The 16,613-nt window shown below is 43.2% G+C and overlaps 1 protein-coding gene across 7 annotated transcripts in view; it reads right to left on the minus strand.

The window, feature by feature from the left end:
• The window catches only part of PHC1 (polyhomeotic homolog 1), a 59,325-nt gene that overhangs the window by 3,160 nt on the left and 39,552 nt on the right, over positions 1-16,613 (minus strand). For 5 of the 7 annotated variants that reach the window (XM_061583024.1, XM_061583050.1, XM_061583018.1 and 2 more), the window contains 7 exons: positions 15,288-15,789; positions 13,635-14,428; positions 12,076-12,238; positions 11,362-11,570; positions 11,017-11,128; positions 10,387-10,495; positions 7,190-7,337 (listed from right to left, as the gene is read on the minus strand). In XM_061583024.1, coding sequence (XP_061439008.1) covers positions 7,190-7,337; positions 10,387-10,495; positions 11,017-11,128; positions 11,362-11,570; positions 12,076-12,238; positions 13,635-14,428; positions 15,288-15,789 — 2,037 coding nt within the window. Of the gene's footprint in view, positions 1-871; positions 915-7,189; positions 7,338-10,386; positions 10,496-11,016; positions 11,129-11,361; positions 11,571-12,075; positions 12,239-13,634; positions 14,429-15,287; positions 15,790-16,613 lie in introns of all 7 variants that reach the window. The other 2 variants (XM_061583042.1, XM_061583009.1) reach the window with 2 other exon arrangements.

Below are 16,613 nucleotides of genomic sequence, written 5' to 3' on the forward strand. Positions count from 1 at the left end.
ATGGGTGGGAGTTTCTAAAAAAGTAAATTCTAAAGGCACAATGGCAAACAATTCCATAAAAAGGGGGGGAAGCCAATGTGGCTTCATAAAAAACTTAGAGATGACCTGAAAACAAAAAAGGTCACAAAGGAAATGGAAGAAAAGCCAGGCCACAAAGGAAGGCTCAATCTTCTCCCAAAAGAGGGTCTATAACCCTCTTAAGTAACATGAAGCTGAAGGGGCAGAATTGCAGCTTGAGATTGATAGACAAATTATCAAGGAATACCTAATCACGAGTCTCCAGGGCCCGACAAACTGCATCCTAGAGTATTGAAGGAACTAGCTGAAGAACTCTGGGAGCCACTGTCTATTATCTATGCAAAATCGTGGAGGATGGTTAAAGTGCCGAATGAGTGGAAGAGGGCTAATGTTGTCCCAATCTTCAAAATTGACAAAAAGGAGGGTCTTGGGAACTACAGACCCTTCATCCTGACATCAATCCCTGGGAAAATTCTGAAGCAGATTATAAAGTGGTCAGTCTGTAAGCACGTTTGTCCTGCCAGACTAATCTCATCTCATTTTTTGATCAGATAACCTCCCTGGTAGACTATGGGAATGCTGTGGACATAATATATCTCGACTTCAGTAAAGCTTTTGACAAAGTACCCCATGATATTCTGATTAGCAAGCTAGCTAAATGTGGGCTGGATAGAACAACTATCAGGTGGATCCACAGTTGGCTACAGAACTGTACTCAAGGAGTGCTTATCAATGGTTCCTTCTCAAACTGGGGGGAGGTAATGAGTGAGGTACTGCAGGGCTCGGTCCTGGGCGGAGGACTCTACAACATTTTTATTAATGACTTGGATGAAGAGGTGCAGGGAATGCTTACCAAATGTGCAGATGAAACAAAATTGGGAGGGATAGCTAATACCCTGGAAGACAGAAACAAAATTCAAAGGGATCTTGATAGGCTGGAGCATTGGGCTGAAAACAACAGAATAAATTTAACAGGGATAAGTGCAGTTCTACACCTAAGGAAAAAAACCCAAATGCACAGTTACAAGATAGAGGATACTTGGCTCAGCAATACTACATGTGAGAAGGATCTTGGGATTGTTGCTGATCACAAGCTGAATATGAGCCAATAGTGTGATGTGGCTGAAAAAGGCAAATGCTATTTTAGGCTGCATTAACAGAAGTATAGTGTCCAAATCACATGAAGTATTGGTTCCCCTCTATTCAGCACTGGTTAGGCCACATCTAGAGTACTGTGTCCAGTTCCAGGCACCACACTTTAAGAAGGATGCAGACAAACTGGAACAGGTTCAGAGGAGGGCAGCAAGGATGATCAGGGGATTAGAAACAAAGCCTTATGAGGAGAGACTGAAAGAACTGGGCATGTTTAGCCTTGAGAAGAGAAGACTGAGGGGAGATATGATAGCACTCTTCAAGTACATGAAAGGTTGCCACACACAGGAGGGCCAGGAGCTCTTTTCTATTCCAGAGTGCAGGACACAGAATAATGGGCTCAAGTTTCAGGAAGCTAGAATTTGGGTGAGCATCAGGAACACCTTCCTGTTACAGCAGTTCAACAGTGGAACCAATGACCTAGGGAGGTGGTGGACTATCAAACATTGGAAGCATTAAAGAGGCAGCTGGACAACCATGTGTTGGGTATGCTTTAAAACTGGATCCCTGCATTGAGCAGGGGGTTGGATTTGATGGCCTTATAGGCTCCTTCCAACTCTACGATTGTATGAAAGGAACTCTTACTTGGCTCTGTGCAATTTTGTCCCCTTATTTTTGATATGGAATGAATGGCCTTTGTTTCTTTTCTAATCAGAAATCTTTATTTATGTATTTATTTATTATTTGATTTATATCCCGCCCTTCCTCCCAGCAGGAGCCCAGGGCGGCAAACAGAAGTGCTTAAAAACACTTTAAAACATAATAAAAACAGACCTTCTTCTTTGAGAATATCCAAACTGTATGTTCCCTAAGTTTGCACTTTGCTTATGTTCAGAGGTGAACCCATATCAGCCTCTCCAGGTTGGACTAGTGCTCTAAAATTTGCTCAATCTACTTATTTTAGGTATTTTTATACAGCCCTTGAATCATACTCCCAGGGCAGTTTACAAGAAGAAACAGACAGACACCTGCTGATATGTAGATTCTCCTTGTCTATTAAATAGTTATCTGGGAGAAAAGGGCTGAGAATGCTTATGGAGTGAGGGAACAGATACCAAGAAAAGTCCAGTAACTGAACATTACAGGAGCCCATGGAAAATTACTATCCTTATTGTAAGCACAAAGGTGAAAGATGTAGCAAAGGAGAGTGCTATATTATTACGATTTATTGCATTTATATCCCACTTTTTCTCCAAGGAGCTCAAGGTAGCTTACATGGTTCTCCCCCTCTTCATTTAATCCCCACAACAACCCTGTAGGAAGGTTAGGCTGCGAGGCAGGGATGGGCCCAAGGTCACCCAATGAGCTGCATGGTTGAGTGGGGTCTGGTCTCCCAGTTCCCAGTCCAACACTCTAACCAGTACACCATACCTTGTGTTCCAAGAAGGTAGTTGCTGTCTAGATTGTTTGGATATTTTACTGGAGTAAGAATTCATCATAAGCCCACAATCCATCCCACAGATATGTATTAAAAGGAAAAAGGATTCATAACAGAATGTTTGTGTTTACTCATTTCCAAGAAATAGGATGTATTTATGCCACTTTTTATTTTCCTTGGCTCTGATTCTGTAACTAGGAAACTCTTTTTTGTTGTTGATATAGTCATTTTCAAGCACTATTATCCTTTTTAAAACTCTAACCTGTTTGGTTTTGTGGTTATGCATATTACCCAGTGATTACCTTTTTGAGCTACACTTACCAGAGTAGGGAAGAAACTAAAACCTTTAGCAAAGCCTAGCTGGACTCCCAGAAATTTGATCTTTGCCCCAAAGATGTGTCTAGGTAACTAGTGGGAAGACTTGGCTTCTAGAAGGGCTTATCCAGCAGATCCCATCCAACTTCTAGGGGTGGCAGCAGAGAAGAGCAATCCACTGATTTTGAACAAGCAAACTTCATTAAAGTCTGGTAACTGGGGGTTTCTGCCTTTCTGGGAATTTGTCTCATGGTGAAGTGCATATAAATCCAAGTGTACCATAAGGGAAAGCGGGCCAGATTCAATTTGGATTTTGAGTCTATAGTCCAGTGTGTGTCTTTTTAAATCACAGATTTTGCCTGACTAAGATGTTGGAACCTATGGCACTGACATGTAATTTCATAGGCTGGCACGTGCCATAAAGACAATATTTTCTAGCCCATATTAGAGATGGGGATTGACCAAAGGAATGCTTTCCAAAAACTCTTTAGGCTCTGTCTAATATAGACGGAGTCAACATGAGTATCAGAAGACAGGCCTTACGTAATTCATGGAGCAGTAGCTGTTTTCTAATTAATAATCCCTATTTATTAAATGTGAACATTTGCTTCTCAGCTTTGGAAGTCTTTTGTTGTACAGCCTTCAAAGAAGGGTTTCCCCACCAGTATATATATCTTTTACTCTTAATTTTTATTAACTCACTTTGAATGCACATATTTGTGTAGAAAAGTGACTAACAAAGTTGATAAATAAATAAGAAATTGCACCAGAGACATGCACAGCCACTGGCAAGCTGAGACAGACAGACAGACAGACAGAGAGATTTGTTTGTGTTTTACACTCACCAGTGACAGTTCTAGGGGATAGACCCTCTCAAGGTGGCCTCAAAGTTTCAGGAAAAGGAAGGATTTAATCTATATCTTTGGGGAATATTTCCTCTACACTTTGGCCAGGTTCTATGGCTCCAATTAGTCCAACTTCAGTACTTCAATAAGGACAGGAAATTGACAGAGAGAGAGATACAGATACTAGAGTTGTCATGTGGTCCATATTAACATGACTGGGTCTCTGGTTTCTGCAGATCCCAAAGGTGTATGCGCGTCACATGTCTTTGTAGGATCCTCAGCCCTAGACAGTGATAAACAGGGTGACCTTGTGATTGCAAGGCGTGTGCTGCTTTGCTCCGGTGGGAGCACTGAGCAGGGGCTTGGATGTGATGGCCTTACAGGGCCCTTCCCACTACTATTATTCTATGAGTCTATAAACTCTTGCACATAGCCTGCTCTTAGTCTAGGGAACTTGCCATGTGAATGGCTTGAGTAATCTTGTGTCTTAACTGGCTGTTGACTCCACAGCCACACCCTTTTGCTCTCCAGAACGATGGATTTGCAAGGGTTAGAATGTAGTCAACAGCAGGTACTTTGGGGTGCTTTTTTGTTCTGCCTTGGCTCTCAAGATGATCTGGCACCATAACTTCCAAATTCATGGGCAAAGAGTCACTGCACCCTGAGTTTTATAAATGGGGAGGGGAAGAACTCCCCGAGGATGTTGCTAACCTCCATCATGGCTTCTCTCTCACTTATCTGGTCAGAGCCAGTGAATTACATTTTCGAGTATGTGCTACAGGGAGGCCAAGTTTCCCTTCACTCCTTGGGTCACTAATAATGCCTAATAACAAGCAAGCAAACATCCTAAAGGGAAATCTATATAATTTGACAACGACACCTGCATTTATTCACTAATAGGCTAAAAACCTTGCAGTTTAAGAACATCCCTATAGGCAACAGATATTTCTATTAAACTTTAAAAAGCAGGGAAATTGGGCAGCTATAGTGAATGCACCAGGGGAACAGGAGACCTGACCTCCTCTCTGAGATATTGTACAGCCCTACAAATCTGTCAAAATGCAAACACAATTTGGGTTGGTCTTTCACAGTCCAATGCATTTCCTGTGTAGCTTGGAAGAATTTGGTAACATGTGCCTCTGAGCATTTGGTGAGTAGTGGAATATGGTGACAAGGGAGGGCCAGGATAGGAGGGAGGGGGAGGGCAGGTTTGACCATTTGCATGCTTATTGAGTTCAATGCGATTTACTCCTGTGCAATCATTGAAGCTGACTGGAGGGGGGGCAGGGAAGGGAAGGGTAGGGATGGAGGAGGGAAAGTTCCTTTCCATTCCAAAAGGAAAACATTTTGAACAGCATCACTATTTTTCAGGATTTCTCCCACCTTTTTATTCTACAGCAGACACCTGGAGTCTCCCACCCAAATTTAAACCAGAGCTGTCACTGGCCACATCCATAACAGACATTTCCCCCCACTTTAAACAGTCACAGCTTCCCCCCTGGGAAGTGTAGTTTGTGAGGGTGCTGAAAGTTGTTAGGAGATTTCCTATATCCTCTCACAGAGCTACAGTCACAAGAATTCTCTGGGAAGAGGGCTGACTGTTAAACCGCTCTGGCCACTGGAGCTCTGTCAGGAGGATAGGAGTTTCCTAACAACTCTCAGCATCCTTCACAAGCTACATTTCCCAGGATTCATTGGAGGAAGCCATGACTGTTTAAAGTGGAATAAATGTCTGGCATGGGTGTGGCCACAATTATCCAAGCCAAACAGCTGTTAGTCTGGCTTTTAGAATAGTGACAGTTGATTCTTACTGAGCATGCTTGCGTTACCATAGATGCCAATGTTAATTTTCTTAACTTAATTAAAAATCAGCCATGCTTTTTTTTTTAAGCTTTTAAACTGAAGAAGATGAAGGTCAGAATACGGGGCAAGGCCAGTAATAGGCTGATTTTTAATTAATTTTAACAACTTGTGAGACCACTGATAGAAAAAAGTCCAACCTCAGTTTTTAAAGTCTGGATTCTCTGAGTGTTTTGTGTATCGTCATGAAAATTTAGAGGGTTGTTAAGCAAGTGTTTCTGAGTTGAGGAGTATAAACTTTGTAAGATTTTGTTTTGAAATTAGGTATGGGAAGCAGCAGAATGGCATGGGGTGTTTTTAATTTAACATGGCAGAATGTGAAAAATCCATGCAGCTCTCATGGCTGTATAATATCAGCAGCTACTGAGATATGATGCAGAGATAAACCTTTTTGCTGTGCAATTACTGTGCAATTAATACTGCTCTCTGAATCAGAGGAGAAGAAAGCAATGTAGAAGAGGTTTGTTATATGGAATAAGATGCACTAAACACTAAAGAACTTTGGCTTCACTCAACAATACAACTCATTTAACATGCCACTGGAAGTGGATGTATGGAGATTTGGAGTTTGGTGCAACCAACAGCAGACAAAACCCAGCTCTTCCCCACCCCACATTTCCATCACGTTCCAGGGAAGCTGTGGAAGTTCTGAGCCAGTGTATACAGTTGATAACAGACTAGATGAGGGCTAGGAAACTGAACCCCAATTCACACAAGACCCAAGTGCTCTCAGTCAATAGAACCAATTCAGAAGTAAGAGCTCAGCCTGTGCTGCATGAGGTAGCACTGCCTTTGAGGACACAGGACTGCCATCTGGAGCCTGGATGCTCAGGTGACAGCCATAGCCACAAGTGCCTTTGTCCAGCTGAGGTCAGTATCCCAACGACATACATTTCTAGAGAAGGCAGATCTGGCCATGGCAATGCATGCCTTAGTTACATTATGACTGGACTACTACAATGCGTTCTACATGCGATTGCCTTTGAAAAGCATCAAGAATCTTCAGCATTTTCAAAATGTGACAGCCATGTTAACTGAAGCTGGATATTGGAAGCCTATCACTGCAGAAACAACTGTACTGGCGCCCTGTTTGTTTTGGGGCTCAATCCAAAGTACTGGCTGAGACTTTAAAGCCCAGGACAGTTGAAGAACAGTTTGACAGACGGTCTTCTCCCACAACAGAGGCCCTCTTGTCAGTTCCACACCCATGTTTGGTTGGGACAAGGGACAGGATTTCTCTGTTCTACATCCAGACTTTACAATTCCTCTCTGCCTGCAGAAGTTCATCTTGTTCCTTGTTTGGTGACTTTCCACTACAGCATTCTTATTTAAGAAGGCCTTTGGTTGCTTCATATCATAATTATATCTAATCTCACTGTTTTACCCTGGCCTCTATTGTTTTGATAATGATTGATTTTTAACATGTTTTTATTGCTGGCTTTTATTGTTGCTGTTTCTCTCACATGTTGCTGTTTTTACCTGAACAATATGAAGGCAGAGTATAAATAGTTTAAGCGACAGACTTCCAGCCTCTGTTAGATAAGCCCCTCACAGCAACCAGTGCAGATGCAACTCTGCTCTCCTAAGCAAGGGAGAATAAGGAATGAGATTATATCCTTACCCGGTGACGCTTGCCCTGTATCTTGGCTCGGGCAATCTCTGAGCTGCTGCGCCGAGGTCCACGCCGCCGCCGTGCATAGTTTGCTTCCTGAAGCTCTTTCATTTTTTTCCTTTGCAGCCGAAGCTGGTGACTGCAGCCTACATTGTACCTGGCACAAGAAAGAAGGAAGACTAAAAAGTCTTGTCCACTTGAAATAAAGCAAGGATCAACAGAGAATTCCTTTGTAAGCCAAAAGGTCCAAGATGGTTGCCCTTTTCCAAAAAAACAGTTTGAGTTGGGGGATGCTAAAGCTCTACATACAGTAGGACCCCGCTTTTTGGCGGCCCACTAATACGGTGCTTGTTCCACTTTTACAGCGTTTTTTGGGTGTCAGGCGCCATTTTTTTGAAGGAGTTCCGCTTTTCGGCAGATTTCACTTTTATGCGGGGATCTGGAACGTAACCCGCCATATGAGTGGGGCCCTCCTGTACTTAAAAGAAGAGTCATTCCTGCATCCACCATCTACCCAAGCTTATTGACATCTTGTTCCCATCAGGAGACAGGAGCAACATATAGAACTACTTGTAACTGAAACTCGGTGGGATAACTCCCATGACTGGAATACAGCACTTGAAGGGTATAACCTTTCTGATAGTGATGATCCCGGTAGATGATGCACACCTCTTTTATAGTTGTGCAATGGGCATATGGAGATACCTCTCCATGAGATCAACAGAGGGCAGTCATTCCTCTGAAGGAACTCCCTGATGATGAAAGAGACTCCCTCCTGAATTTGCAATAGATGATGAACATGTTTGTTGTTATGTGCCTTCAAGTCGATCACGACTTATGGTGACCCTTTGTATCAGTGACCTCCAAGAGCATCTGTCATGAACCACCCTGTTCAGATCCTGTTAAGTTCAGGTCTGTGGCTTCCTTTATGGAATCAATCCATCTCTTGTTTGGCCTTCCTCTTTTTCTACTCCATTCTGTTTTTCCCAGCATTATGGTCTTTTCTAGTGAATCATGTCTTCTCATCATGTGGCCAAAGTATGATAACCTCAGTTTCATCATTTTAGCTTCTAGTGACAGTTCTGGTTTAATTTGTTCTAACACCCAATTATTGGTCTTTTTCGCAGTCCATGATATGCGCAAAGCTCTCCTCCAACACATTTCAAAGGAGTTGATTTTTCTCTTATCCCCTTTTTTCACTGTCCAACTTTCACATCCATAAATAGAAATCGAGAATACCATGGTCTGAATGATTCTGACTTTAGTGCTCAGTCATACATCTTTGCATTTGAGGACCTTTTCTAGTTTTCTCATAGCTGCCCTCCCCAGTCCTAGCCTTCTTCTGATTTCTTGACTATTGTCTCCATTTTGGTTAATGACTGTGCCAAGATATTGATAATCCTTGACAAGTTCAATGTCTTCACTGTCAACTTTAAAGTTACATAAATCTTCTGCTGTCATTACTTTAGTCTTTTTGACGTTCAGCTGTTGTCCTGCTTTTGTGTTTTCCTCTTTAACTTTCATCAGCATTCATTTCAAATAATTACTGGTTTCTGCTAAGAGTATGGTATCATCTGCATATCTTAAATTATTGATATTTCTCCCTTCAATTTTCACACCTCCTTCATCTTGGTCCAATCCCACTTTCTTTATATGTTCTGCATACAGATTAAACAAATAGGGTGATAAAATACACCCCTGTCTCACACCCTTTCCTATTGGGAGCCAATTGGTTTCTCCATATTCTGTCCTTAGAGTAGCCTCTTGTCCAGAGTATAGGTTGCGCATCAGGACAATCAGATGCTGTGGCACCCCCATTTCTTTTAAAGCATTCCATAGTTTTTCATGATCTACGCAGCCAAAGGCTTTGCTGTAATCTATAAAGCACAGGGTGATTTCCTTCTGAAATTCCTTGCTCCGTTCCATTATCCAACGTATGCTTGCGATATGATCTCTGGTGCCTCTTCCCTTTCTAAATCCAGCTTGGATGTCTGGCATTTCTCGCTCCATATATGGTAAGAGCCTTTGTTGTAGAATCTTGAGCATTACTTTACTTGCATGTGATATTAAGGGAATAGTTTGATAATTACTGCATTCCTTGGGATCCCCTTTCTTTGGAATTGGGATATATATTGAACGCTTCCAGTCTGTGGGCCATTGTTTAGTTTTCCGTATTTCTTGACAAATTTTTGTCAAAATTTGGACAGATTCAGTCTCAGTAGCTTGTAGCAACTCTATTGGTATGCCATCTGTTCCTGGTGATTTGTTTCTTCCAAGTATTTTAAGAGCAGCTTTTACATCAGATTCTAAAATTTCTGGTTCTTCATCACATGGTTCCTTCGTGAATGAATCTGTCATCCTGGCATCTCTTTTATATTCAATGTATTGCTTCCATCTTCCTTTTATTTCATCTCGGTCAGTCAGTGTGTTCCCCTACAGATTATTCAACATCCCTACTCGTGGTCTCAACTTCCCTTTCATTTCTCTAATCTTTTGGAATAGGGCTCTTGTTCTACCCTTTTTGTTGTCCTCTACTATTTCTATACAATAACTATTGTAATAGTTTTCTTTGTCTCTACATACTAGTCGCTGTATTGCTGCATTTAGGGTTCTGACTGCGTTTCTATCTTCTTTTGCTTTTGCTTTCCTTCTTTCTTTAACCATTTTAAGAGTTTCTTCAGTCATGCATTGAGGTCTTTCTCTCTTTTTAACTAGAGGTATTGTCTTTTTGCATTCTTTCCTGATAATGTCTCTGACTTCAGTGCATAGTTTTTCTGGTTCTCTGTCAACCAAGTTTAAAGCCTCAAATCTGTTCCTTATTTATATCTTTATATTCTTCTGGGATGTTATTTAAATTGTATTTTGGCATTACGAGTGCTTTGTTGTTCTTCTTTAGTTTTACTCTGATTTTCGATATGATCAGTTCATGATCTGTACCGCAGTCTGCTCCTGGTCTTGTTTTTGCAGAAAGTATGGAACTTCTCCATCTTTTGTTGCCAATTATATAATCAATTTGATTCCTATATTGACCATCTGGATGCGTCCTTTATCCCATCCAGAGAAATAAAATGAACAGGTCCTTGCTTGCAGGCTTACAAATTATGAACTTCCTTAGATATACCTTGATAACAGAATTAGAAACCTCCTATTTAAAATTCAGTGGTCACATGAGCCCTCAATACAAGGAGATGTCCAATTAACATTACCTCTTGGCACATGTTACAGAACAGAACCTTTTGGAACCACGAAATTGATTGGCTGGACCGTATTTTCCACAGAATTCACATTTCAGCAGATTCCCTTTTTTGTCTTGCTCTGAGAAAGCGAGAGAAGTAGACACTTAATAGTTACTTTGCTAACGTCACCAAACAGCAGCAGCAGAATGCACACACTTAAGATTGTCTAATTTTATAGCAAGCTGTACTCTGTTGAAGGACAAGCATGGAAGAGCCTCCTAAACGAGAAATTTTGGAAGCCTCATAAGCTTTACACTGCAAAGCTTATATGCAATGTAAAACAAAAGCACATCACTTTTTCACATATGCTTCTGAGAGTTCAAAGTACTGCCCTTTTTTACTCAGCACAAAAAAGTGAGCAGTTCTTCAGCATACATCGAGAACCTCCACTGAGAGTTAGGACCAGACTCGTTCTGATCCTTTCTGCCAGGAACCCCTTCAAGAAGAGTAATTAAATCTAAGCACTTGGCTTGGCTCTCAGCCACCTACACACTTGACAAAAGTAGAAAAATATGGACAGGAATCTTGAAAGACCAATGTAATTAACCCTAAGCCCACACTGTTCCATCCCATCTACTACAGCCCCCCGAGGAGACTCACCTGCTGCTATGCTTTCTCCTAGGGAGTTGCTAGGCTGGTTCTCAGTTTGCCTAGAGGGAACTCCTCCTTGAAGGGGCTTTTCAAACTCTTTTAGAAACTGAGAGCAGCCCACCTACATTAAAGGAGAGCGGGGGAGAAGCCTGCATTAGAAAGCAAATTTATCCAGAGTATTTGTCTTTAAATGTTGAGCATGCTTCACAATTTCATCCTGGCTTTAGATAACATACGTCAAGTTACCAAGCTGATCATGCTAGGAGAAGGAAGGAAGGCAGGCAGGCAGGAAGGCAGGCAGGAAGGAAGGCCTAGTCCAGACGAAAGTAGTACGCTAGGCCTCAACCCTCTTACCGGGAAAGGCTCTGCCCCTTCTTGGATGACAAAACCCTCTATGATGTGTGTAAGAATCTGAGGCTTGACAATGGCTTGTGGAGGTTTGGAGTCTCCCGTCTGGCGTGACAACATGGCTAAGGTAGGCAAAGCAGCAGTTGTAGGAGTGATAGAGCTGGGGTCACTTGGGGGTGCATTTGGAGTGGCACTGGGAAAGGACTCAGATTTCTCTGAAATAACAAATAATATTAACAGATTAGACTCATCTGAATCCTGTATCTATATGAATTATATATTTGGATACAGTTATTAAATAGGCAGGATTTATTTTATTTGTGACACCTGTGGAACATGAGCATTCCTGTATCAGTATGGCTTGTATAGGGCATGCAATGATGGGCTGAGAAAGAAGTCAATTGTAACAGGACACCTGCTGCTTCATGTCTACTTCCAGCCACAGAGATGATCGCATTGACCAAAGAAATACACAGAACTCTGCACTGATGAGCCATAGAAGGGAGAAAGGAAGCAATGAAATAAGGCCTGGCCCAAGTCTATCCCCAAGACTCAGAAGCTTTATCTACGATGTATGTGTTTTTCAAAAGTTATACACCATCACTCATATTCTGTTCTGTGTTACAGGGACGGACATTCTTGTCCACTGATACATTCCATCCTGAATCTGCCACCAGACCCAACCAGGCAACTGCTCTATATGGAGCACACAAAACTTACCCCTGTTTCCTTCACCTCCAAGACCAACCTTCTCTTCTGTGGCTTTGGGACTCTCAGTCACAGGAGGACACTTAGCTGGCAGGAGCGAAGGTGGTGCAATGGACTCTTCCCTCTCCTCTTCAGATTCTGCTTTGCGCTTGACTGCCAAGGTCTGTGGCTTGCTCTGTGCGGGGAGAAGATTGGAAGGGACAGGCAGACTCCAAGAGAAGAAAGGAATGAACTATTCCAAAAACTTTTTGGGCAGGGAAATGCTGGCCACCTCCTGCAAGCTCCTACACAATAGGCTGCATCTAAAGAAGTGCAAGCACACCTCACACAACAGAGATCTGCCACTTCCTCACACTGCATCTCCTTGCACATCTAGCCCAAAAAGCTATTCCTGAGTATCTGGAACAGCATGGTAAGTTACACAGAAGATACTATAGCATGAGTGAGGAATCAGAAGCTGTAGGACCTTGTGTGAGCAGAATTGCCTTCCATTCACACAAGAGATGCTGTGGATCCAAGCCAAAAATATGTTCTGGCTCAAGAGGAAGTAACAGTGCTAGCCACATTCTGCAATCTTATGCCATTTCAGGATTGCTTCTTGTGTTGAAGTTAGCGTTTCGAGACCCGCATCAACTGATAATCCCCCTCTCATTCCCCAAACAAATATTAAAGACTGGAGGGCTCTTTTAAAAATATAGCTTTATATGAACAAAGCTGGCCAAGAAATCTCAGTGCCTAAGACAGAAAATATGAAATGGAACTGCATCTGTTTCATTAACGGAGGCGCAATCCACAAGGATGTTTTCCTGTTAGCCTCATAAAAATGAACAAGAGATGGGCAAAAAGAAAGTAGTGCTGTTGTGTGCAAGAACATCTTAGCACATTGTCTGTAACAGCTTCCACCTGTCATTATCTCCATCCAAAATCTGCTGCCTGAGAAGCCACTGCAGATTTGGCACCCTGAACAATGTCAGGCTACATCAAGAAGGGTGTTGCAAACACCAAGAAAGCGGCCCATATAACTCCAAGAGGAAACAGGACTTCTAACCATTAAAAGAAGAAAAAAGGCCTGATACCCAGTGGTGCTGTAAATTAGGATCTCCCAATAAGTGCCATGAAAAAAACTTCCAAAACACTTGTTTACCTTGGAGGAATCTACATCCAGAGGACATGAGATCACATTTTGCTGTTTCATCCTATCTTTGGCTTGTCAAAAACTAGAGACTGAGGAATGCTACCTTCTCAGGTAACTCTAGTGGGGGACACCTGTCTGCTCTTGTTAACCAAGGCCACTAGGAAGTCTGTGAAATCTGTAACTTACTAAGGCAAATGCAGCCCACCCATACCAAGAGCTCAATAAACTTCCTGTTTAGCTGCTTGCCTCAGTCTCAGTCCCCAAAAAGACCACCATACATGGCAGACAGACCATATATTTTGCAGGTCTGTAGATGGTGAACTCTCAGTTACTGCCTAACTAAGGTACATCATACCCCAAGCCATGTGTGTAAGCAAGTGACAAACCCAGGCCTCCCCCACAACATTCCCCACTCTGTTATTGTGGCGTCACTTACAGGTAACTGGACAGGCTGCACGTAGTATGCCGATGCCGGTGCCTGAGCCATGACTGGAGAGGAAGCAGTGCTCTTCACCTGTGTTGTGCCTTGGACTTGGGCCACATTGACCCCAGAAGTGAGAGGAGAATGGGCTTCTTGTAGAGGAAGAGAAGAAGAAGAAAATGAGGCAGAAGAGGTCTGGGATAATGAGGATGCTGTGGGGACCTGGGAGACCGGCTGGACTACAGCTGGCATGCCCCGGGGGACCTGCGCTGCAGTGTTCATCTGCGGAAGGCCCAGTGCTTGAGCTTGGGCTGAGCCTTGTTGGCGGCTGCCTACAACCTGCACTGGGATATGAGGTGGGGGCTGTTGGGATGCTGACATTTTGGCAGCACCAAGCTGTGGAGGTTTGAAAGGGGCTATGGGTGGCTTTGACTGAATAGGGACAGGTGATTTAGTAGCTGCCTGGCAAAGGCTGTCCTGCTGGAGCTGCACTGGCTGAGATGGTGACTGCAGCATGGGCTGGACGACAAGGGTCTGTGCTTGCTGTTGGCCCTGAAGAGGCGGGGCCTGCTGCTGACCCTGTGGTGGCCCCTGCTGCTGCTGGGCCAGAGCTGGAGCTTGCTGCTGCTGCTGCTGCTGCTGCTGCGCCAACTGGAGGTGCGTGGCAGTGTGCAAGAGCTGAGACTGCCGATGCTGGAACTGCTGCTGGTGATGGATGGCAATTTGCTGCTGGATCACTACTTGCTTCTGGAGATGAATCTGTTGTTGTTGTTGGATCAGCGAGTGAGGCTGGATTTGGGTATATGTGGCTATAAGTATCAAAAAACATTATTATATCTCACCATCGGGATACATGCCAGTTTATAAAGTAACTTAAGCAAAAGGAGTCAGGTACCTACCTACCCCAAGAAGACTACAATTTTGAGAACAGGAGGAAAAGGGTTGGATGCAAGCAAATGCAGCTGCATCCACTTATGTTAAAGAGTGGGGAGGGACTACAGCTTGGTGGTAGAGTGGATACAGAGAGTCCCTGGCCCAATCTTGGCATCACCAGTTAAGGAACTAAGGTAGCAGAGCTGAATAAGATACAGAGGCCTTCCTTGACACCCAACTTTTCCCCACCACTGAAAGAAACCTGACACTGTAATTAAGAGAAGGCTTTTCCCATGTCTAATTGTTCCAAGGGAGCAGGGGGAAAGAGTCATCTTCCAGGAGATTTTAGCTGGGAAGGATTAATTCAGCTGTGGTGTATATATGGTGCCCACGACAGTTTCTCTGGTTTGCAAATGTGCCCACTGCCTCAAAAAGACTGGTGTCTCCTGCAGTACAGACTAGAAGGACAAGCAGTACAACTCTGTATAAGGTAGCTTTGTATGTTTAACATCTCACAAATAATCCATCAGCCCAAAATGAAGAAAGTGATTAGCGTACAATTTTGCTTTCCAGACCACACTGATCCCAAGTCAAGATGCCTACATGTGGAGTCTTTTCCCTTCAAACCAACTCCCCACTGAGAAGCATTGTATGGGCTAAAATAGATTACAGCCAATCCTCCCGATGGCATCTACAATTGTCAAGACAGTGAACCTGGTTAAAGAATACATAGATGAAGATACCAATCAGCTACTGGAAGGCTTACCAGTAAGGAAAGCATGAACTGTCACCTACCAGAACTTATCAAAGTTTGGCTTGGGGCTGGTGTAGCTGTCCTGGTCAGGTTCATGCCCACAGTCTGTTGTCCATTACCATCTGCTTCAGCCTTCTTTGCGGCTGCATTTTCTCCCTCTGTCTGACTTCCCTGGCTCACAGTCACTGCTTGAGCAGCAGAAGCTACAGGTAAAGGCTGAACTACACCAGTACCTTTTCTCTGGCAGCTGCTCCCTGGGCCAGATGAAGTTGCATGGCTCAGCCCAGAAGTAGCATGGTTCCCTACAGAGGATGCCACACCCCCAGAAATGCCGTTACTTCCTGATGCCCCTTGACTAAGATTTAGTGACTGGCCTACATTGCCAGAAGAGGCTTGCGTCACTGTCAAGGTCTGGCCAGCATGGGTGGCCTGGGGAAGTACTGAAGCCTGGGAATTCCCTGACAAAGCAGCCTTTGGAGCAGAAGCCTGGAGCTGCACATTAGCTGCTGAGGTCTGTTGACTTCTGACAGCCAAATTCTGCACCTGGAAAAAACGGGGGGGGGGAGGTAGGAGAGAAAGGGAGAGGGCAAGAAAGAAAGAAAGAAAGAAAGAGAGAGAGAGAGAGGGAGAAAGAGAGAAAGAGAGAAAGAGAGAGAGAAAGAAAGAAAGAAAGAAAGAAAGAAAGAAAGAAAGAAAGAAAGAAAGAAAGAAAGAAAGAAAGAAAGAAAGAAAGAAAGAAAGAAAGAAAGAAAGAAAGAAAGAAAGAATCCATTAGCTTTAGGTTACAAGAGGCAGGGAGCCCTGGAATCTACTGTGACTTAACCAACAGTAAAAACTGAGCATGGTGAAAAGCCATTTTGAACCTCAGTTCATTTTCATTTTGGTACTGCCCTTTTTTTTGCACCCAAAAGTGAGTGTCACAAGGTACTACAGGGAGTGAGGAATCAACAAAGAATCAAACCTGTTTTAAAAAACTAGCTCCTTTCTTGCTCATTTTGAGTAAAATTAAAGATCTCATGGCACTTTGGAAGGAGCTTGAAGAAAATGCATTTAACTCAAGCCTGTCTAACAGTCCTCAAATTTGTGCTGATGGGCTGCTTCCTCCAACTCAAACGGAACCTTTTTCCTCTCCCCCCGCTCCCCGTGAAGTGCAGTGCTTGATATTCAGTAGGGCTAATTCATCTTATTTTCTGTGTTTAGATACGTTTTTGGATAAAAGTTGACTTTTGCCAAAGATACACTAAGATAGAAAACAGATGCAGACAAACCATAGATGAGAGCAACGGCACAGCAGTTAGTTCCAAAATGCCTCTAAAGGCTCCAAGAAATGCTGGGCAGGAGAAGGAGGACAGGGCAAGATGGGAAAC

Source organism: Rhineura floridana, chromosome 1 (genome assembly GCF_030035675.1).
Source record: "Rhineura floridana isolate rRhiFlo1 chromosome 1, rRhiFlo1.hap2, whole genome shotgun sequence".
Classification (NCBI taxonomy): Eukaryota; Metazoa; Chordata; class Lepidosauria; order Squamata; family Rhineuridae; genus Rhineura; species Rhineura floridana.